General features: G+C 52.3%; 1 protein-coding gene across 8 annotated transcripts in view; it reads right to left on the reverse strand.

The window, feature by feature from the left end:
• PCBP3 (poly(rC) binding protein 3) overlaps positions 1-21,338 on the reverse strand; it is a gene marked incomplete at both ends in the record, with an annotated part of 35,813 nt that extends 14,475 nt beyond the window's left edge. For 7 of the 8 annotated variants that reach the window (XM_080632024.1, XM_080632023.1, XM_080632021.1 and 4 more), the window contains 6 exons: positions 2,184-2,312; positions 2,590-2,721; positions 3,099-3,215; positions 3,667-3,699; positions 4,483-4,506; positions 4,795-4,863. In XM_080632024.1, coding sequence (XP_080488150.1) covers positions 2,184-2,312; positions 2,590-2,721; positions 3,099-3,215; positions 3,667-3,699; positions 4,483-4,506; positions 4,795-4,863 — 504 coding nt within the window. Of the gene's footprint in view, positions 1-2,183; positions 2,313-2,589; positions 2,722-3,098; positions 3,216-3,666; positions 3,700-4,482; positions 4,507-4,794; positions 4,867-21,272 lie in introns of those variants that run through there. The other variant, XM_080632017.1, reaches the window with a different exon arrangement.
• Positions 21,339-23,936: the final 2,598 nt, after the last annotated feature.

Consider the following 23,936-nt stretch of genomic DNA (forward strand, 5'->3'; position numbering starts at 1 on the left):
GGGCTTGTGAGTATGGGCATCAGAAGTGAGCAGCCTCTCTGAGCGACGTGGCACAACGCTCAAGCTCTTGGACCCCTCTCATCTTCCTCACAGGGTCACCTTGAGGACTTGGTCTGGTCTATCACCATCCAAGCCAAGACACGGACGGCTGTGCAGCAGATGCTGTAAGGCATAATCATGGTGGTCAAGACCTCCCAATGCCCTAACGGGACAATAGTGATCATTTTGGCAAGGGTGCTGAGCCCTGGAGGAGCCAGAGGTTGGAAACCCCTCTCAGATGGCAATGAGGGTGCCCAGAGATTTTATCCTAGAGCTGCATGGTGGTAGCGGTCCTTGTAAGCAGCCAGATACCTGCAGCAAAGGCACCAACCCATATGCATTCCCAGTCCTCTTCCCATGTGTGGTGTTGCCCCTCTTTGTCTTGCCCCTCACTGCTGTGGCCTGACCAGTCCTGGGTAGGATGGACACCAAGCTGTAGTGATGCACACCAAGCTGTAGTGATGCACACCAAGCTGTAGTGATGCACACCAAGCTGTAGTGATGCACACCAAGCTGTAGTGATGCACACCAAGCTGTAGTGATGCACACCAAGCTGTAGTGATGCACACCAAGCTGTAGTGATGCACATCAAGCTGTAGTGATGCACATCAAGCTGTAGTGATGCATCCTGCTGTGCAGTGCGCAGGATCTTCTCACCCACATCATCTCTGTTGGTTTCCTCTTGAAGAGGCCATAGGAGATATTACAGAGGTTTCCAGGGATCAGGAGAGATTCCAGATAAAACCCTCCTGGTTCTACCTGAAGTGAAATGACTCAGTCACTGCTATGAAAGGACGGGCAATAGAAATGACTCTCTTATGGAAAACTCTTCATTTCTTTTCTCTGTAGGTTCTTCTGAATGTCTACTTGTAGCTAAGTGGCATATCCAAGCCTTTCTGCTAAGCACAAGGCTGCAGCAAAGCTCTACGACCAAAGCACAGCCTCCATAACCACAAACCTGCTGCTTCTGTTATTGCATTACAAATCTCAGCAGGGCTGAGCAAGGATTTAGGCCTGAAAGGTTACAAGGAGCATCTCTGTGAGCTGATAAATTCAGGGCACTTCAGACTGCAAGAAAACTCCGGGGTCTGCTTCTTTCCCATTGCTGAGCCATACAGAGCAGCAGTGCCCCTTGCTTTTGTCAGTGAGAGCAGCACTTGATAACACACCTGCAAGCATCACCTCTGCTGCAGTCCAGAGCGTAACGTGGAGTCCCTGTGCAGCTACAACTGCACTCCCCTGCCTGAGCATCACTACCAGCAGTAGCGGATGGAGGAGTGGATGCTTGTGACATCTCCTCCTTAGCTGTGCTGCTGCCAAACTGAAACTGCTCACGTCTGGGTTTGCTTCATCTCCACCAAGCTTTGCCATCCTCATCTGGAGCTTTTGCAGTGGCAGATGCACTTCTCCCTGCCAAGAAAGGCAGCAAGGGAAAGGGGCCTGACATCGGTCTGGTCTATGTTTGAGAGGAGTGGAGGGTACCACCATCCTGTGTCCCAAAGGGTTTCCTTCTGGAGCTTCTCCCATCTGAGGTATACGCACAGGGCATACAGCTGCGGTCATCCTCGACAAGAAGCCATTGGTACAGCAGCAGCTCTCCATAGCAGAGATCTCCAAGGCGTGCTTGTCAGAGAACAGCACCCCGGACACACATCCATGTGCCCTACAGACCCTGCTCTCCACCAGTCTTACTCACTACTTCTGCTGTGCCTTATTGGAGCCCAGCTTTATACTTCCAGCTCCCCCAGTGATGAGGATGCACTGGCTTCCTCCTCCTCCCAGCCATGGTTCTCATGGGGCACCATGAGCCACCAGGAGGCTGGGTGCTTGGTGGAGTGACTGCAGCCCCCATCCCCATCCCCTTGGCCTCCTCTGGCACCCATCTCTCCTGTGCTACAACACAAACCATCTCCTTTGGGGCATCCAACCGAGCAGGTTTCCAGTGTGGGCCTCTAGAAACAATAGACAATGGTGGGGGAAAACACACTGGGTGTCAAAACGGAGGTACCAGGCAATGAGAGTGGTCTGACAACGCGTGGTGAAGGGTAGGACACACGCTCCACAGCTCCCAGCGCCGCTGGTGGTGCCGGCTGGGTTGGTTTTTGTGTTCCTAGGTACTTTACCCCCTTGGTTACAGACTGTACCTCCAGCATCACCACACAGATCTGTTTGACACACTGGATTATAGCGTCGGGTGTCCCCGAGATTGTCACCGCCCGCTCCGTGGAGTTGGGCAGCATGTCCCCCGCCACTTGAACCTGAGCACCTGTGGACTGGAGACAGAAAGAGACAGGAGGAGAAATCCCACAGCTGAATGCTTTTCCCTTGCAAGCCAGCTCCGGTGCCGCACGAACTCCTGCATCAGCAGGAGCACAAGCGGCGGGGTCCCATGGGATGCTGCTCCTGCATCATCTCTGCATCCTCTCTGCATCGCATCCTGGGAAGCGAGGCATGATGCTAGCAGAATAAGGATGCTGGTTTCCAAGGCTCATCCCCCTCGGTCATGGATCAGCTCTGTGATTACAAGCAATGATATCCAGTCTGACTTACCTCCCTGATTTCCTTGATCTTGGAGCCTCCTTTGCCGATCAGTGAGCCGCACTGACTAGCTGGCACGACCAGTCTCAGTGTCACTGGAGGTTTGCTGGTAGCAGTGCTGTTGCTCATCGAGTTGGTTATGTCCTTGGGAAGGAAGGGGGCAACACATCAGCCCTAGGTACCTGACCATGAGGCCGACCCAAATGCCCTCAGCCAGAGAAGAAGGCTCATGTCCCTCAGACTGTGGCTGGCCTCTGTCTGCAGCTGCATCACTGAGCATCCCTGCAGCTAATTCACTGTGAGACCTCTATGAGTTCACTGAAGCTCAGTTCTTGCCTAGTTAGAGATGTCTGGAAGGTTTTATGCCAGTTAAGCAAGTCCAGACTGGCACGCATGGGTTGGAGATACTCAAACCTATCTGCACTGCTGGCCCCAGCAATGGGCATGCCAGAGCTACCCATGGGTCTGGATGCAGACCCTTTTACTCTGCCCTTCTGGGACAAATGGCTGGTGTTTCTCACCTCCTCAAATTTGTAGGCAATCATGGCAAAAGCCTTGAAGATGGCATCGGTGGGCCCAGTGATGGTCACAATTCGCTCAGGGCAATTCCCCTCCGAGATGTTGATCCTTGCCCCGCTCTGGAAAGAGAAGAGAAGCCCTTGGCATAATCACAGACTGGTCTCCGGTCACTGCTCCTGCCCCCTGTGATGCTTTCACCCTCACAAAGCATATGCTTTGGGTCTTTTACTGCAGTGCAAACCCATATGGATCAAGGCAAGACCAGCTCATGGGGTCGCTGCTTGTGAGAAGCAGAGCGTTGCTTGCTGATCTGATGTTAACTCCTTGCTGGCTGCAGGCATAAAGACCTCGGACAACCTCAAGCATCTGAGAAGTGACTTGATTTCGACATTCATTTAAGAGCAAATTCTTGGCTCTGCAGAATTCCCATTAAATACAATAGGGATTCGAGGCCAGAGTGAGAAAACTGGATCTGCCTGACCCTGGGGGTTACTGCAATGTGCAGCTCTGGCCAGGAGACCCCAATGGTCCCCTTCTCCTCCAAATCATGGTACAGAGCAGGTTGCTCACCTCCTCACGCATCTTCTTCACAGTCTCTCCTTTCTGAAACAAGAAGCAGAAGCACAGGCTATTACTATCAAGACTTTGACCTTCAAAACAACCCTTCCAAACACACATCTCCCTAATAGGTGGCAACACAAAGCCAAGCATTTGGGCACCTCTGCGGTGCCTGACCCTTCATTCCCATGGGATGCTCAGCTGAAGCCATTGTGGCCCTGATGCCTGTGACTTCAGAGGCCGGTTTCTGATCTAGTATCCAAAGAGAGATCTAACGCATTTTATATCCAGACATAAAGCAGGTAAATCTGTGAATCCTTCCAGGGCTGGACAAGTTGATGGAAAAATAAGGCATAAGCATATAGGGAAAGGTGCTCATGCTGCAAACCTTTTCCACTATAAACCTGCCCCTTCAAAACACCAAACCCCTCAATCTTGGATAGCCAGGACTTTCCAAACTGCTGCAGAAAGCACCACGTGGAGCTTTTCTGCCCAACTAAATGGAGAGACAAGTGCTGCAGAACTTCAGGGGGCTTGCATGACATTTTTAGTCTTAATGAAGCTCTTTAAGTAAAATTCCAGGCAAAATGATCATAAACACCTACTTATGACCCCAGGGAAGCAGCTGGGAATGGCACTAGGTTAGGGTTGGGTTGGGTTATTTTAGGGGGATAGTCTTTGATTTCTCTGTGGGTCTGTCATCATTAAGCTCATGCACACAAAACACTTAAGGGCATCACAGGGAAGAGGTGACCGGCATGTACCACACCACATGCAGGAAATGGTGCAGGCAATAGAATGAAATCCACATTCAAAAGCCATCCTTACCTTTCCAATGATGCTGCCAACTTCCTAAGGAAAAGGAAAAACCAAACACAAAGGCATCAATATCACAAACCACAAAGACAATCCAGCCCAACTCCATAAAGAAGCAAAGACCTGAGGACAGGGCAAGGGGGCAGGGATGTTCCATCCCTGGCAGTATTCAGTGCCAGCCTGGATGGGGCTTGGAGCGACCTGCTCTAGTGGAAGGAGTCCCTGTCCGTGGCAGGTCCCTTCCAACCCAAACCAGGCTGGGATTCAACGATTAGGAGCCATGAGCACCATGTGGGAGAGGGAGCTGTGAGGAAACCCCTTTACCTTGCCATGCATCAGCAGCCGGATAGTGAGGGTGACATTCAGGCCGCCTTCGGAGACCTTGGACTCCATTTCCTACTGGGAACAGGAGCTGTGCAGTAGCTGGGAGGGCAGCCCCAACGCAGGAGGAGGCAGCACCACGGCTCTATCACCTGGGGATAGGAAGGGAGAGGTTTCCTATCAACAAGACGGATGCGGGATGGACCATGCAGAACATGGGAATGCAGATGGAGATGTCACAGGCTGAGCATCCTACTGGGTGCAGAACTTGGGCTTTAAGAGACCGAGAGCATTTATCACACCATTCAAGCGTGAACAGGCACTCAGAAGACCAAAAGCCACTTGGAAATATCTATCTGACCTCAGGAAGAATAGATTGCTACACACATGCATTCGCACCCCGACTGCGGAGCATCCTGAGTGCTGCATCTCAGGACCACGCCATTTCCTGCCTCTCCTGCCCTGCACATACCTAACAAAACCTCTGTTCATGTCCCTTTCCCTCTCTTTCTCTTTCCTCCTCTGCCCTCTAGAGGGAAAAACGCCACTGATGCTTTGAAATCAGGGCTGGAAAATCACAGGAACGGCAACAAATCCTGCCTTCTTCTTTCCTGACACCTCCTTAGTAGCATCTCTGCACAAGGAGCCGCCAAATGGGATGTCCCTGCAGCATGGAGAGGCTGATCTTGTCCCAAAGGAAGGTGCCAGCATCCTTCTACGTGCAATGCCAAGAGGTATGCAGCAATGTTAGCTAACCCCCATGTTATTTAATCCCTCAGTATGTATCAGATGGGAAATTTCTGAACCTGGTCACAAGTATCCGGCATTTTCCTTTCCTCAGATGGGAACTTAGGTGACCAAAAAGCCAGTTCTCAAGCATTCCTTTGATGCAAAGAGGCAGTTGGGATGAATAAACGTGCACCAAACACGGATGGGAGATGGCTTTGATGTAAAAAGTCTTTCAAGAGGTTATTATAGGACCCAAAATGGATCAAACCCTGCATGATTAGTTGGGTTCGGGCTAAGGTTCACCTTCCATTGTATCTGTGACAGTGGCTTGTAATACAATAGAATTACTGATCATTAAACTGGTCTGGTATGCATTCTCAGCATGGCCATCACCTCTATCCTTCGGGAGGCATGGAATGGGAATTGTTAACCATTATACCCCTTTTTCCCACTGAGCCAACAGGAGCCCTGCTCACTTGGCCTTGTAGACACCAATCTTGAGGCCACTGGATGTTACAAACGGAACAAGAAAGGTAAGAAAGGACATGTGTTGGAGATGTCGAGCCAAAAGGCACTGTTAAGAGTAGGGAAAAGGAGGAGGAAAGTGACAACACTGGGGATCAGAGGAAGGGGAATGGGCTGAGAAGTGATGGCGCAAGGTGTGAGATCAGGAAGCTCCTCTTTCACCCTATTGCAGGTGAAAGATAAAGGAAAAGGAGTAATTGCGTTGAGCCACTCCAGGCTGATTCCTGGGCATAGGAAGCAACACAGAACAAGCTGATGTACGGAGGAGGTCACTACCGCTACTGCTCCTGATGTGCCTGGAGACCAAGTGCCTGCCCCAAAGAGATGCCCCTGTTGCACAGGGAGGAAAACCACCCCCAGGGATGGCCCAGGAACAGCCTGACCTTGATGCAGGGAACGAGACAAAGCCATGACACCACCCGTGCAGCCCAATACAGAGCACAGCTCCCATCCCCAGCCGATGAGCATCAGCACAGCCAGAGGAAGGCAAGAGCCTGTTCATAGCTGATGGCCACAGCCAGTGGCTTGGGGATGCAGCATTCACAAAGCCATCCTGCCCCACACACCATCCCAAAGGCTTGCTTTTGCAAGCGGCTACGCTTGCTGGGACACCCTGGAGCTGTGTGGGCTTTGCCATTGGGGTGATGGACTGCAAAGCTCAGCAGGATGCTCTAAACCCAGGCACATCACCACGGCCCCAATGAGGCGGGTCACGAATTGCCTGCAGAGGACCAATTGCGGTGGCAGCAATTACGGAGGGGGTGTCTTGCCGCCCCTTTGCTCCACATCGCTCACAGGAGGGACCCTGCGTCAGGCCGTTATGTAAATGTTTCCGATTGATTGGAAAAATGGGTCATGTGTTAGCTCCGAACGCTCCCGGCTCTGAGATTTATCAGCGTTATTAAATTAAGCACGCTTCATGCTCCGCCGAGCACCAAAGCGACACTGGCCTTTTCTTACTCGCACTAGCGAAAGGTAAGTCTTTTATAGGGGGGCTCCTAAGCTCGATGGAAAGGATGCGAACAACAGAGCCATTTACCCTGGGTGCAAGCCCCCCCTCACAGCCCTCATTCTTCACAGACAAAGGGCTGGGGAAAAATGATTCCCCCCCCCGCCAAACAGCATTTTGAGCATTTCAGAGCATTTGCTGCCTGCAGAGACCCATTTCGGTTTCGGACCCTTCCTCTTCACCGCTGTGCTCTGCCTAGCTCGCAGCAGCTCTGAAATGGCTTGTTTGTCCATCTACTTGAAAGCCCTGAGGACACCGTTACATCCAGTTGGATGGACAGAGTAGATCCAGAGCTCAACTCCAGCACAGCACAAAGCGGGTGCAGTCCCGCAGAGAGCAAAGAGGCAGCATCAGAAGTGTCAAATTCAGCCCCAAAATCCTGTCACTCCAGTCCCTGATGAAGAGTCCCTCTCCAGCATCCTTGTAGCCTCCTTCAGACACTGGAAGCTGCTCTGAGGTCTCCACGCAGCTTCTCTTCTCCAGGCTGAACAGCCCCAGTGTTCTCAGCCTGGCTCCATACAGGAGCTGCTCCAGCCCCTGAGCACCCTCATGGCCCCCTCTGGACCTGCTCCAACAGCCCCATGTCCTGCTTATGTTGAGGACGTAAGCCAAGCCAAGCTCTGCCAAGCATCATGCCTGGGCAACCACAGGAGAATACCTGAGGCAGCATCTTCCCATCGCAGGGAGCAGCCAAATGTCTTTGCACCACAGCAAGGGCAGCTCCACATGATCTGTCCCAAGCAAGCCAGACAATGCCTGTCCAAACCATGATCCTGGAGCAGAATAAACAGGCCTTTGGTATGCAGCTGCCTTTTTAGTAGAATGCTCAGAGGAGGCATGGCGAGTGCCCAGAGCAATCCATTTTTGCCTTCTCCCTTGGTTTTGAAATGAAATATATGGAATTCCTGGAAATTCCGGACTCTTCATCAGGGACTGCAGCGATAGGACAAGGGATGATGGGTTCAGACTGAAACAGGGGAGATTTAGGTTGGATCTAAGGCAGAAGCTCTTCCCTGTGAGGGTGCTGAGGCGCTGGCACAGGGTGCCCAGAGAAGCTGTGGCTGCCCCATCCCTGGCAGTGCTCAAGGCCAGGTTGGACACAGGGGCTTGGAGCAAGCTGCTCCAGTGGAAGGGGTCCCTGCCCGTGGCAGGGGTTGGAGCTGGATGAGCTTTAAGGTCCCTTCGAACACAAACCAGGCTGGGATCCTCTACATTTCCTTAATGTATGAGGAATTCCCTATGTCTGAAAAGCAGCTCAGGCACCAGTGACCGAGGAGAAGAAGGAAAAATCAAAGCTCAAAGAGCAGAAAGACTCCCCATCCCCACACATAAACGCATGTAAACACCCTCTGACTGTTCTCCTTTCCAGGCTTTTGGAAGCTGGAGCCATTGCTCTCCAACCTGGTTTAGAATAGGAGCTGGAAAAGCAGATGCTGGGATCCCTGTGGCCACCTCTGTGTGGGCTGGTGTCCCTGCAGGAGCTTGCTGAAGCTGAGTCCTCCTCCCATGCATCCATGTGAGCTCCATGGGCACATTAGCTATGCATGAGCAAGTCCTGCAGTGCAGCCCCAGCAAATGCTGCCTGCACCTCCTCTGCAGACACCCAGACAGCACCATCAAGTGGTATGGGTTGGAAAGGACCTTAAAGCCCATCCAGCTCCCAGGGGCAGGAACACCTTCCATTAGAGCAGGTTGCTCCAAGCCCCTTCCAACCTGGCCTTGAACACTGCCAGAAGACAGACACACAAGGTAGGGTTAGTATGATGCAGGCTGATGAACTCCATCACCTCAGAGCCTGTTGGACAAGAGCCCTCACCAATGTGTGCTGGTGAAGAAGGTCTGTATGGGGATGCTGTGCCCATAGAATCACCCCCGAGACCCTACCCTGGAGCATCTTGTGGCTGCTCATTGGCAATGCCACCCTGAGACACAACCCCAGCATGCTCCTCAGGCTCTCTGGTGTTTTAGAAGCCTCACCAGCAGAAAGATGACCACAAAACACCAGTGTCCTTCACCACAGCACGATATCCTATGGCATGGCCCAGATTCCTAATGTGGATAGCAAGCTTCCACATTAGGGATTAACGTTTTGGCCAGCAAGTGCACCACTCAAGACATTTTCCACTGCAAGCAGATTTAAACACCTCTTGACCTCTCAACACCACCTTCACAAACCTCAGACCAGCATTTAGAGACCCTTGGGAAATGAAAGATGTGCTAAATGCAGGGGAAAGCCTGGGAAGAAGCTGCTTTTCTGCCCTTTCTCGCTTGCTTTGATAGGGAGCACTGCCTGGCCACCTGCGTGAGCAGGAGCTTCCTCCCCACTCATCTCCCAGAGCCTTGATCCTGCCATTAAGACCTAATCCGGTGATTTCCAGCATCGCATTGAGTGGCTGGGAAGCTCCGTGCTGCAGCCAGCCCAGGATTATGACAGCAAAGCAGCCTGGCCAGGTCAGGATGGGGATGGAAGGAGCAAAGATGCCATAGCAGAACACCACAGTCAAGTGTTCCCTTCCAAACGCAGGCTCCAAATGAAAATGCACCAATGGCACAATGAACAATGGCAGAAGATGAAGCTATAAGAGGACAGTAGCATCATCTACATGAGTGACACCAAGTGCCACTTGCAATGAAGCTGCATTTCCAACTGCTGCCATTGTCCATAGGCACTTGAGTTGATCTCTCCTCCTCTTACTCTCCAGCTCCAGTGGTAATGTTTAGGATAACCCTAACCAAAATAAGCCAAAAAAGCCACTCCGTGCTACCGTGCATCCCTGCTCCTCACCTGCTCTCGATCCTTCACAGGAGACAAATGTCCCTGCTCTTGCTGCATCCCTGGATGCTTCATCCTTGGTCATCTGCTCCCTTTCTGGGTGAGATGCCTCCATTTATAGGCCAGGATGTTCCTCATTGGCTGTGATGAGCAATTAGAACCTGCCTTCCCCTCCTTGCCTGTGGGCACTTCCAGTCTCCTTCACCTCTCTGCCAGTTACCACTGTGGGGTACAAACGTGCCTTCCTCTGCTCCCCCCTTCCCCTCAGTGCCAGGCCCATCACAGGGCATCACCTCTCCAGCTGCCTCATTTGCTACCTCCATGCCTCAGGTGGGCTTCTCCCACCAACCTCTTTGCAGGCTGCAGCCTTTCTCCATTTCCTAAGCAATCATTTCCTACCACGCTTCCCATCAGGATGGCTTTCATCCCAGATCCTTGAGCTTTTCCAGGGAGAAATCCTGGCTCTAGATACTGGTATTAGCAAGAGTATCCGGTGCAACCCATAGCTCCTGCCACACTGCAGTGGGCTCAGCCACATCCCAGCCAAACATCCCAACCTCCCATCTATAGTTTTCCAGTGGGGTTTCATGTGTTTCAGAGGGATTTCTGGACTGATGGATAAACCAAGAGGAAAAGAAACCACCAGCACAGGAAAGTCTCTACAACAGAGTTAGCACAAACCCCTGGCTCCAGCCTTTGGATACTGGGAACGCAGGGAGGGATGCCCAGTGAGAGTCCCTGCCCAGAACAAGCAGAACAACTGCTTTTGTGACAGTGATGCTGTTGTCATGATCTTCTGTGTGAAGGCTCATGAACAAAGCTACAGCTTTTCCCTACCAATCTCCTCAGGATGAAGGTCTGGAACACCACTGCATTGCACACAACAGGACAGCACGATGACAGCACCTACCTCTTGCCCTGATACATCTGTAGGAGGCACAACTTGGAGCCTTACATTAATCACCAGGTCTAGAGGAAATTTAGGTAGCCGGACCCGAGATATGTACCCTCAGAGATCTATAGGATGCAGAATTCCCATTCATTCACATGAAGCATTGCTGCGTCGCAAGCAGAGATTGGATGCACAACAAGGAGGGAAACGGGATGGAGCAGGAGCAGGCTGGTAGAAAACCCAGTGTGGGCTTATTTCAGGGCTCTCTGATTGCAGGACCCTGAGCAAAATCAGCCACTGAACCTCTTAAACCACCACTGTGACCAACTGAGATCACACCTAACATTGAATTGGTTTGATTTTGTAGTGAATCCAAGCTGCTTTCCGAAGGCTGAGGTGAGCTGGTGAGTGGGAACAACACACTTGGAACTCAGCCGCTTCCAATTCACCCTGTTGGTGACTTTTGGAACCATTTCCCAATAAACATGTCAGTGACTGTCAAAATGCTTGAGCACCTCAGGAATGTCACCCCATGAGGTGATGAGAGCCAACGCTCCTCGCACTACGCAGTTGGAACCATTATGACTCAGTGACCAAGAGCATCCTCAAGATGTCTGTGAGCCTGGGTGGACTCAAGACCCTGTGTGCTGAGGAAACAGCATTTCCTGCAATGAGGAATGCCACCCCGATCTCCTCTGGTCTGCTAATAGATTAAAGAGCAGACTAAAACCCATCTATCGCAAGTCTTATATGAAAGGCTGGCTGTCCTTCCATGCCCAAGCCAATGCCTTGGAGAGGCCGGGACCAGCAAGGACCAAGCCTTGGCTGGGTCTCTGCTCAGCCTAGATGTGCCCTGGCCATGTGAGGGAGGCAGAGGCAGCAGTTCTGCATTGCACAGCCAGCCTGGACCCTGCCGCAGGGCTCAGCACTGCAGAGCGGGGCGGATTCTGCCGCAGCATCCGAGCGACTGGGAAGACAATCCCAAAGCTCCTATTAATTAACTGCAATGTCCCCGCCTTGCACCAGAGAGACCAGGAATGCGACTGCTGGAATGGCACGCTCCATATCTGCACCCATAGGCATGCAAGGGGACAGAGGAAACACGTCAGCAGTGCTGCAGAGGGCGGCTGGACCAAGCCGCTGGAGGATGGAGGCACTCAAGTGATGGGAAGGATGCTGGGATAACTCATGCAGCATTTCTGTAAGCATCCCCTGGGATAAGCCTTCACAGAGGAGGGAAATGCCCTAGCTGGTAGTAGAGGGGTGGCAGCAACAAGGCTGTTCAATGTGGCATTGGTCTGAAAGAGCCAGGGAAGCCTAGGGCGGATGAAACCATTTGAAGATGCTCTAAATCCCCCCCCCAAAACACTATCAGTAGCATTCCTATTAAACTTCCAGGTGACAACCCAGGGAGGGGAAGCTTTTTGCAGAGCAGAGCAAGAAGCCAAAGTGAGCTTGGCAAAGGGGAGGAAATAAGATGCAGCTCAGCAAGGCAAAGTACCGAGCTTGGCTGCGTGCAATGAAGCGCACAGAAACAGAGGAAGAGCTCTTGAGTAAACTGCAGGGAAGAAGATCCAGGTCAGGCACTGGAAAAGAGCTTCCCCACAGCCACGTGCTGTTGGTGACAGTGTCCTTGTGCCAGCGGTGGTTTAAATCTTACAGACATTGGTGTATTTCCAAGTTCATCTCTGTTGGACAACTCCACTTGACACTGAGCGATGCCCAGGGTCAGTCTTGGTTTAGGATGCACCCAATTTAGCCTTTCTCCCCCCAGCCAGAGGCTAAGGAATGGGAGTCAGGAGATGACACCTTGCACAGGAGATGCTTTCACAGATGCCCCAAGGGATGCTCTGCCTTCAGCTCCAGAGGACCTCTGTCTTGCCCAAAGGATGGCAGCATTGGAAATGCACCCCTCTGGAAACCAAAGGGTGAGACAATCCGGTAGAAGTGCCCTATGTGCCACTTTTGACATGCCCTTTGTCAGGGGAAGGCCAAAGGATACCCAAAATGATGATGCCTGTGGCTATATACAACGCTCACATAAAGGAGAATAGACCATGGGGAGCTGTGTTGCCCTCAGAGGACAAGCGGGTTGTACTCCAGCAGCCTTGAAATGAGAGGGCTCCAGGCACACTCCTGGCATCCTCTGAACTGGGAGGCATCCTGGAGAGCTGGGATCAGGGATGCTTCCATTATATCCTGCAAAACAGATGAGGATCCGACCAGGAGCATGCCCCTGCAGCTCCCAGCAGCGGGCACCCTGCAGCCCCCCCATCACTCCCCTCCTCCAGAGCTTGCCCTGGTTTTAATCCCGCAGGCAGCATCATCCCAATAATTTCTCTCCGTTTTCAATCTACTGATCCGAGAACAGGCCACAAATCCCTTCATCCCGAGAGCGAAGCAACCGACTGCCTCATCTCATCCCATCTCCATCCCTGTCTCTTTAATCCCTGGAAACAGCGACGAGGCTCACAGTGCAGGGGCTGCCTTAGAGGGGTCTGTCTAGGTGCTGGTGGACCAACCTGGAGCACACAGGGGCAAACACAAGGTGCCAGGTTAAGACAGGCAAGGAGCCTGTTATTTCGACCATGCTCAGTCTCTACCGATGCTTTGATTTGGGTTTTAATTCAATGGCAGCCCAATGTCACGCTGTGCAAGATGGAAGATGCAGGGCTGGAGCTGTACTCATGAATGCCATCATATCTCAAAGCATCAGGGGTAGGTCCCTACCCTTCCTGATGCAGGGATGAGGAAATTCATCCCATTCCAGCACCCCCAACACGCTGGGGACATAATGCACAGCATCATTCTGTTGGTCCCCTCGTGGAGACCAAGCGAGGCTGATGGGGAGCCAGGAACAGCTTGACCCTGTAAATCACAGCTCCTCCATGCTCCATTTCTCTGCCTGTGCCATTTCTCCAGAAGCCTGATCACCCTGAAGCTCTTTGGGAATGGGAGATTGACGAGAGACATGGGGAGACCCTTGGAGAAGCAACCTGGCATCACTCGCTCAGAACCAAGCGCATCAGTCAGGCTGCGGCACTAAACCCCATCCTTCCTTTCCCAAGCATCCATGTGCATGGGGCTGGAGAAGGTGGGGGTGAATCCATATGCGAGGTGGCCACCACAAGGCTGGACATTGTCCCCAGCCGCAAGCACTGTCCAGTGGCCACGCCAGAGGTGCAGGGTCCCCATCCTGTGCCCAGCAGCGGCGGCTCTCCCTGGGTACGGCTGGTGAGGAGGAGGAGGAGGATGGATGGGGGCCTTTGGCGGCTGGATTGCCGGCACGCCGCGCTCAGACCCTGACAGCAGGCTCCAAAACTGTCACTCCCGATCTGTTTTCACTTCAGCTAAACCTCAACCCCGATTAGAATCAAGGAGAGCCTCTTTCTCCTCTCTCCCTTCTCCCTGTGGTAGGTCCTCCGTAACCTTGGGTCTCAACACTGAGCACAACGCACCGGGTGAGGGTGAACCCGCTCCACTGGGGCTGATGTGGAAGGGGACAACACCACCCCTGTCTCCAAACCTCATCCTGGATGGGGCGTGGAGCAAGCTGCTCTAGTGGAAGGTGTCCCTGCCAGTGGCAGGAGTTGGAACTGGATGAGCTTTAAGGTCCCTTCCAACCAAAACCAGGCTGGGATCCTATGTGCCTGTGTGCGCAATCACTGCACTAGGATGGATGCATTCAGCAAGAGTGCTGGTGAGCTGCAAAAAGCTCATCACAGCAATGGGGACAGCCTTCACCCATCGGGGACATGTTTAAATGCACCTTCTATTTAATCTAGCCAAAATGCAGCTGCAGAGGCCTGGCAAACTCAAACCATGCAGGCTGCCACCCACCCTTTCACTGCAAGAACACGGGGCTGGATGGCAGAGGTTCCATCCTGCGCAGGGGGCTCCTTTTTGGCGCTGGAAAAGCATCCTCTGCTTCTCCAAAAGCAGACACTTGGCTACAGATGGGAGCCAGGGCTGCAAGCACTCTGCCCTAGTGGGGATGAGTTTGTCTCTGTGCTCCAGGCATGAGCCCTGACTTCCACAGGGAGCCAAGCTGGATGGCTTGGTGCCTGCTCCACAGCAAACAGCCATTTTTCCCAGCTAGGAAGAAAATATAACAAATAATAATAAAAATGATGGAATAAATAAGCATCACCTGAGAAAATCAGTGTTGGGACCACCAAACCAGGAAGGGTAAAAGCATCTCTGGTAGTTACCCACAAGAGCTGCACGGTGGTGAGCATCTCTCCGTGCAGGCACCCACATCCCCTCTTCTCTCACCTCAAATGGGTGCTGGCCGCCACGGACATGGTTTGCTCCATCCCATCCTGAGCGCATCCCTATTTCTGATCCTATGCACTAAAACCCCACAGCTTCTTCAACGTGTTGAAGACATTAAAATCACATTGAAACCACTTAAAGAGTTGGTTTGGGGCGGGATTTTTTTCCCCTTGATCCATAGCCTTTTTTTTCCCCACCATGAAATGATGGGTTTAATTCATACAGAGATGCCATCTCCACTCAACCAGCTTAAAAGAACAGTTATTTCTCAGGAAGACAGAATTTCTTCTGCATCTGAGAAGATTAAACATGTTTATAGGAATTAATCCATAAAAAGGGGGAAAAGCTGAAATTGAGTGTTAGGAATATGACAGAATTGGTCTGGAATTCTCTATTAAAAGCCAAACCCCAGATATTAGGGAAAACTGAGGGTTGGGTTTCTGTAGCAAAATGCAGGATAGCATCTGCCTTTGCATCTGTCAAAGCAAAGGTCAATCATTTTATGGCAACTTAAACACATCACCCTCAATGCACCGTTTCTGCTTTATTTGGGTGACTTCCGACTCATAAACTGAGATTTTCTAATCTGGTTCACATTAAAATGACATTATTCCAGAAAATTCCTGTTCCAAGAAAAATATATCGGAGAACATTTTCCCTTTTTAAGAAGCGGATGATATCTGGGGGTTGGATTTAACAGCGTTTAAGTCCTTTATAACCTTTGCAACTCAGATTCCACTTTCCTACTTAGAAAACAATGGGGTAACCAAAGGAAACGCAATGGGAACGTGACGGTGTCGGAAGGAATTTTGCTACCCTGAGGAAAATGGGTATCTGAAGGCAAACTGAAAACAAAGCCTCAGAATCAAAGGGATTCCTCATTCCCAATCTCATTTTCCCAGCACAAGGAAATGAAAAATCATGGAAATAGTACCAAAAAAGTACAAATGAAATCAAAGAGGAGGCGATGAATATCTGCGATGGTTTAGTATCAACTGCTTTAAGGCAATTCCCTCCCAAACACTGTCCAAAGCCCGCTCTGTAAACCACACGCATTAGGAATGGCTGAAGGTTCTGGTTAACGCAGAGACGGACACTTCCCGATCTAGGGATACAACCTTCAGCATTAGAAAGGTAAAATCCAACTGGACCAAATTAAAGCAAATGCCAAAACAGCACACAACGTTGCCAAGATATATCTCCTAGGAGAGACTTGAGGAGCAGCCATTGACTCGCTCACGCACCTCTTTCTCCCCCAATTCCACCTCCTTCAACACAGAGTCCTTCTGTAAGAGATTCACTTAAGACAGCTCTTAAGCATCCCAAGCTCTTCTAACCCACACCGGAGCCCCAGACCCGACTTATTCCATGATTCCTCCCCAGTTCCCATCGCTAGGAGAAGTTGCCCGCGGTAGGTGGTCCTCCACCAACACAATCTTCTTACCTTTCTCCAAAGAGCTGCTTTAGTGCTGACGGGGGGTCCGCACAGATGGCCGGTCTTTCCACGTTTGGAAAGGATGGAGAAATGCAATGGAGGGGGGGGGGGGGGGAGGAAAAAAGAATCGCAGTGATTTGTTTTTGTTCTTTCCGCAGAGGGCTCCGAACCTCATTGGCCCTGGGAGAGCCACCACGTGGCATGGGATGAAGGGCACGTGACCTATTTTCTCCCAAATCCCTGGGTTTTGCTGGCAAAGGGAGACGCGCCCCCACTGCTCGTGTCCTTGTCGTTCCAGTGGGCTTGGGTTCCTTTTTGGTTCGCTTTTAAAGGCCACTGAGCAAACGGGGTTGCCCCTAGGCAATGAAGGCGAGCCAGCCAACGCTTTTCCAAGGGAAGGAGAAAGGAGCTGGGATCCGAGACGAGCCCATGTGCAGGGGGGAGATGTAGGGATGCTGACAGAGCCTGCACACCCACTCCAGGGATGGAGCATCCAGGAGGGAAAGGAGGGCAACAGCAGTGCGCATTTGGCTGCTGGGCTTAAATCCGACAGCAGCAAGGACCAGGCTGAAGCCCCGATTCCTGACCCTTGGAGGAAATGGGATGTGCTACAACTGCTCCATCACCGCAAAAAAGAGATCAGCTTGTGTCACTATGGTGCTCCTGATCCCATCCTCTCCTGCCCTCTTAGTTAATGCATGGTGGTTGCATTAACCAAGTGTCCTGTCCCGCTTTGGAGGCTGCAACAGCTTTCTAGGCAGAAGGACCAAGTGCATGGCTATGCAAGGCTCGAAGGGTGTTTTCAAAGTGTTATTCCCCCACCAAACCTGAACCACAGCACAGTTCTGGGGATGTTCTGCCCTAGCAGGGACCCTGAGGCCCTGTGGAGATAAGCAACGCAAGATAAGGCCCTGTGGTAAGATAAGCCACAGCTCCCAGTGTCTGACTGACTGGTGATGAGGGTTCCTCCTTGTCCCAGCTCTGTATTTCCCAATGGCTCTGAGACACCAGATCCTGATCAGACACAGTCCCCAAGCCAAGCACCTCATGGCCTTCCCTTGGTAACTGCAGGTATCAGTCCATCAGTGTCAGGACACTCAGCCTGGGGAATGCAAAAGGTATCTTTGGAGCCTAAGACATCCTCTTGTTTTTCCCATCACAGCTCAAGCCTATAGGTTGCACCAGTCAGAAGTGGAGAAGCTGTCTCCAGCCATCCTATCATTGAAGGGCTCGAGCCCTAAAGGTAACACTTACGGCTCCTTGAAGAACCAGCTGAGCTTGGGCTTTGGTGAAAAAGAACAGCTCCGGCCTCCTTTGTGCCTTCCTGGAATCACTGAATCACCATAGAATCATTGAATCACAGCATCGTAGAAAGGAGTGGGTTGGAAGGGACCTTAAAGCTCATCCAGTTCCAACCCCCTGCCACGGGCAGGGACACCTTCCACTACAGCAGGGTGCTCCAAGCCATATCCCAGCCCAGCACTGCTGGTTCTTCCCTGTGGCTGTTCCCGTGCACACAGCTCTGCTCAGGGATGGGGAGCATCAGGAGCTCAGTCCCTATTCCCTCAGTCCCAAGCCTTTCTCAAGGCCAGACCGTATCACCACACCGTTATTAAAGACAGAAGAGCCATGAAATACCCCAAACATCATAGAGAAGTGCAAGGTTTCACTTGAAACCTTCCCTGTATGGGAGGTTTGCACTTCTCCAGCCACCACCCAAGCCGATGGGGCATTTCATCCCCACAAAGTACAAACAGAAGGAGGAGAAACTTCCCATGCTCAAACCCGAGCTACGGACACAGCCAAAAGCATTCAGCTCACTGCTTTCACCTCCTGCATTGGGCAATGGCCAAAGGGAGAGAAGAATCCCTCCACCTTCCATCCCCACAGCTCGCCGCTTTCCCCAGCGCTGCCCAGCTAAATCTGGCTCCCCAGTAATCTTCTGCATAATTATATAATAGAGAGGCAGGTGGAGGAACGATTTTAGGCAGAAAGCAAGCTGGATTAAAAGATCAGAACCAGCAGTACTGAGATTAAAATGGTTTGTTGTTTTCAGCTGCGGGAAATCTGTGGCTAAAGCCGCAGAAGATGGGGAGGGAAGGTGCAGCGTCTTTCTTTCCGCCCCAAAACCAAGCTTTCTACGAGTTCTAGGTTTCCAACCTGTGCTCAGGTTTGGTTTCCCAACACATTTTAGCTAAAGACTTAAAAGCAACGTGGAGACGCTTCAAGATCCATTTTGCCCTGTGAGCCGAGTCCGAATTAAACCCCATCAATGCATCGCTGCTTGTTAAGACATCCCTGACTCAATGAGTCAGCATGTGGCTGGTCACATCATTACCTAGGAGAAACATGCCTCCTGGCACACAGCATGGAATCATGGAATCAGCCAGGTTGGAAAAGACCTTTAAGATCATCCCCAGCCCTGCCAAGGCCACCACTAACCCATGGCACTGAGGCCTCGTCTCCACGGTGTGTGAACACTTGCAGGGACGGTGCCTGCAGCCCTGCCCTGGGCAGCCTGTTCCAATGCCTGAGCACCCTCTGGGGCAGGAATTGTTCCTCAGCTCCATCTAAACCTGCCCTGGTGCAGCTTGAGGCTGTTTCCTCTTGTCCCATCCCTTGTTCCTTGGGAGCAGAGCCCAGCCCCTCCTGGCTCCATCCTCCTTTACCGGTACCAACACCCCAGCATGTGCCTCCCTGCACCCCGAAGCTGATGGCAGGGAGATGCTTACCGGAGAGGCAGCCACGGCTGGGAGAAGCCCATCAGACAGCAGGGCAGCTCTCTGCAGGCACCTATATGGTGTCCCCCTGGCCCCCAGCAAGGTCGGTGGCCTGGGGTGCCGTGCTCTGACTGATCATTCTGGAAAGGCGTGAAGGGGAGGGCAGGGATAGGACAGTGCGAAAGGGAGCGGACACTGGGGGCCGAGCTCATCACCCGCATCCCGAATCGATGCTGCTGCTCATTCACCTTCACGTTCACATTAAGCAGAAGGGTCAAGCTGGGAAATCATTTGCCACTAGTGGGCACGTCCCCATCACACCCACCCCCCCGGCACCATAGATTTGTGGTGCAATCATAGAGGCATAGAATCAGCCAGGTTGGAATGGACCTTCAAGATCATCAAGTCCAACCTAATGGACTTAACCCAGTGCTGCCAAGGCCACCACTAACCCATGTCAAAGCCTTTTCCCCTAGGAAAGTAGTGTCCCCTCCATGGACACGTCCCACCAGAGCACCTTGCTAACTCCACACCCTCGCAGGCTATCCCTGATCACTCATGGCATTGCCTGGATGCGAGATTGAGCAGCAGTTTCACAGTGCCAAGTGGTCTTCAAAGTCCTCTTCCAGGACTATTGTATAGGAAATCTATGGGGTTCCTCACACCTATAGATTTCCTATACAATAGTCATAGTACTACGTGCACAGGATCAACTCTGCCTTCAAAGGATGAAATCCCATGGGGCAAGACACAGCCTTGAAGAGGGCTTAGCATTTAGAACGAACACACCATCTTGTTTTGCTGGCTTGCACACAGCCCCCAGGCTGCTGTCCTACCTTCGGATGTGGGAACAGGGCTGGGAGAAGGGATGGGATGTTGGATAGGAGCATGGGAAGGCAGAAGACTGAAGACACCTCCCTGGTGGGGATGTCCTGATGTTTATCGAGGTGATGCTTCAGTAACCACTTACTGCAGAAAAGCATCTTCACTAAGAGAAGAGAATGCAACTGTTGGACAGACTGGGGTCACGAGCACTTGTAGGAGGACAGTTTGGGGACACGGTCTCAGGCTGGACACTCAGCTACCCCAGCAAGAACATGCCCTGGTTTTCCTGGGCTTGGCAATAGGGATCCCATCCCCAAGACCTGCTGCTCTCAGGGAGGTGCAGCAGTGAAGAGGCAGGGCCCTCTAGGGATGCATTCCTAAGTGCATCCTCCCTTCAGCTCATGGCTACAAAGCCACCCTCCACCCCCCAAAACAACCCTCTAGAGGTGGATATATCTCTCAGAAGCTGCCCACAGCACATAGGAGCTGCAGACAGTGGCCTTAGATGATGCATGCTCAAGACCAGGCATAACCAGTACCCATCACACATCACCATTGACCACGGACAAGCCTCGAAGCAGGTTGTGGGGCAAGTTCTACTCCTGCTGTACAGTACTGAGTCACCTGAAGCCTCCATCCCCTTACCCAAAAGGCACCATGCTGTTGCAGGGACAGGCTGTTGCTCTGGCCGGGCTCTCCCAGGATGTTACGTGAGGAAAACAGGGATTAGCGACACTTGGAAAAGGGAAGAGAAAGAAGAGAGATGGATTTGTCTGCGCCTGAAACAGTGCTGCTTTATGGAGCTGCCTTCTCACTTGGAGATGCGGCTCCTCTTCTTCACTAATGGAAAATGCTGCCCCGCTGTCCATTTGTGATAGTCAATGCCTGGGAAAACACAGTGGCCCCAGGCCAAAGCAGATCTATTTTAGTAACAAAAGCAAGAGTGGCTGATGGAAACGACCCCGTCTGTGCGCTTCCCAACTGAGCTGCTTGGCTTGGTTTTAATGGACCCTTATTGCATGGCAGAAAGCAGGCAGCCAAGTGCAATGAGGGCAATGGCCACAACAGGAGACCTGCATGGATGCAGAGGTCCCAGCCTCTCATCGAATCCCTGTGAGCAGCATTGCAGGGAGCAAAACCCCCTTCCCATAGAGCCAGGTCCCTGCAGTGCAGCAGTTCCAATCTCTGCAGAGACCAACCACATCCTCACCGTGGTTTATAGCCTAAGGGAGAGCACAGTGCAGAAGACACCCCCCAAAAGCAGGATGTGGAAAGGGACTGAGCTCACCTTACCTTACCCTGCAGGCTGGCCTGGAGCTCCAGAGTGATTCCTCAGAGGATCCAGTTGCACCAGAAAAGGGCATTGCTGAGCACGGGATGGAAACGGGTGGTCCACAGCAGGAGCCTGCAGAGCAGGATGGGGTAGAGGTTAGGCACACAGAAGGGAAGGACACCCAATGGATGCTTATCACCCAGGAGAAGGGGATTGCAGAGGGAAAGGGAACATAGCTTGAGTTGGGAGGGACAAAAGGATGGGGAGCATCACCTCCAGGTTGTTATAGGGCAAGCAGCAAACCTCTGTCTATGCTTTTCTCTGCATGCAGAGCAGGTTGGGCAGGTCCCACCCCAGCATCCGTGAGCAAGGGAAGTCATCCAAAGAGCTGGGCTGTGGAGGGTCATAGAATCATAGAATGATTTGGGGTGAAGGGATCTTAAAGCTCACCCAGCTCCAACCCCTGCCACGGGCAGGGACCCCTTCCACTGGAGCAGCTTGCTCCAAGCCCCTGTGTCCAACCTGGCCTTGAACACTGCCAGGGATGGGGCAGCCACAGCTTCTCTGGGCACCCTGTGCCAGCGCCTCAGCACCCTCACAGGAAGAGCTTCTGCCTAAGAGCTCATCTCAGTCTCCCCTGTTCTGGCAGGTTAAAGCCATTCCTCTTGGCCTGTCCCTACAGGCCCTTGTCCCAAGCCCCTCTCCAGGTTTCCTGCAGCCCCTTTAGGCACTGGAGCTGCTCTAAGATCTCCCCTTCAGGAGCCTTCTCTTCTCCAGGCTGAACCAGCCCAGCTCTCTCAGCCTTTCACCCAGAAATCAAGCTGCAATGGGAATAATCCCACACGTTCCAGTGGCATTGGGCGCCAGGTTATCTGTATTGCTCTCTTTTTGCTGCTGCTCCCTGTAAGTTAACTGGGGCATGCATTACCCATCAATAGCAACCATCGAGCAGCCTGAGCCATTAATAAGCCAAGTGCCAGAGGGCACAAAAGCCTCTCCATCACCCAAAAGAGCTGGGTGAGCTGCGGGCCCCACTCGCTGCTTGGACTTGGCGCTGCTCTGGATGTGCTGGGGCAGGTTGTGTGTGCTAAGGGGGAATCTTCCTCTTCTCAATGACTCATCAAGAGCCAGGCTCAGCCCCAGTGATCTGGGCACCAGGTGATGACATTGCCATGGGAAGGAGCCCATCTGCAGGAGGGGAGCCCATGGAACCCCCTGAGGTCAGGCTGCAGTCCCGCCTGCTGCTCACAGCAGCATCAGCACTAGATCAGAGCAGGATGCTCAGGGCTGCATCCCTTTGGAGCTTGAAAGCCTCCAAGGATGGAGACCACGCAGCCTCTCCCAGCAACCAACTGTCCTCAGAATGAATGCTCTTTCCCTTATAACACCCTATATGTCTCTCTGAAGGGAAGCCATGTCCCGCAAAGGAGTGACTGCATCCTCAGCTGGTGTCACCTACAAGAAGGAAAGGTCTCAGGATGGATGCTGAGGAGCTCCACTACACAAGCAAAGCGAATGTCAAATCCCACTGTTCCAATCATAACAGACAGAGAGGGAACAAAACCAAACCCCAAACCAGGCAAAAAGGATGGGAAACCCAAACTGCATCACACAATTGGAGGAGCAGCAGGCGCAGTTTGGGATCCAGTGCAGGCAGTAGGGAAGGACCTGGAAGCTCTCTGCACCCTGGGATGCCCAGCCAGCCCCCCACCACCTTAAAACCAGCAAGAGCATCCTCCCGGCACTGCTGTTGTGACTGAATCCCAGGCAAAAGGGAAGCACAAGGGCAAAACAGCTCCAAGCAAAGGAATCCTTGGAAATGGTTTGTTTCCATGCCCATCAGCACAAGCTCCTGGTCACCGAGTCCAGCATTGAGGAAAAGAAGGAAATCCCCCCGACCATGGCATCATGTGCGTATTTTGATAGAGAGAAACAAGGGGGCTCAGACATGGATTCATAGGTCACAGCATGGTTTGGGTTGGAAGGGACCTTAAAGCTCATCCAGTTCCAATGCCCTGAGGAACTGGACACCTTCCACTATGGCAGGGGGCTGGAACTGGACGAGCTTTAAGCTCCCTTCAGCCCAAACCAGTCTGGAATTCTATGATTCTAGGATTTGATGTCCTCTTGCTTCGCTGCAACCCCCCAGGGAAAACACAAACTCTTTGGGAAACCTCACTGTGCGGCTGGTGACGGATACACCAGACGGGATGCGGATGGGGATGCTTGCCCACCGCATCACCGCATCCCTGAGCTGCGGTACACCTTTGAGATGGGAGCCTCAGCAAGATGATTCCATCTGTTCTGTATGCCCAGCCCCATTCCTGTTGGAGGGAACCCTGCTCCCATCAAGTGTTGCTCTGCAGCTTTGGGGTTTTCAGTGCTGCTGCTCGTGGTGCAGGGGCGAGAAGGATCCTTCCCTGACCCGTGTTCCCATCATCCGCATTACTGGGTGTTTTATGCAGACAGAGGCAATGATTTTAACGTCCTAGTGAACAAGCTGTCGGGACGCATCAGCCTCAAAGGGCAGACTTCAGAGATGGCTTCTCCTCCCAGGCACTGCCTAGGCAAGGAAAACCAATTCCAGCTCTGCGCATACACACACCACGCGTGTGCCAGCACTGCCTGCGATTTTCCAGCCTTCAACAAAACACCCTTCAGACCCCCATTCCTCAGGAGCGGGGTGAGC

The sequence above is a fragment of the Psittacula echo genome (assembly GCF_963264785.1).
Source record: "Psittacula echo genome assembly, chromosome: 20".
Lineage (NCBI taxonomy): Eukaryota > Metazoa > Chordata > Aves > Psittaciformes > Psittacidae > Psittacula > Psittacula echo.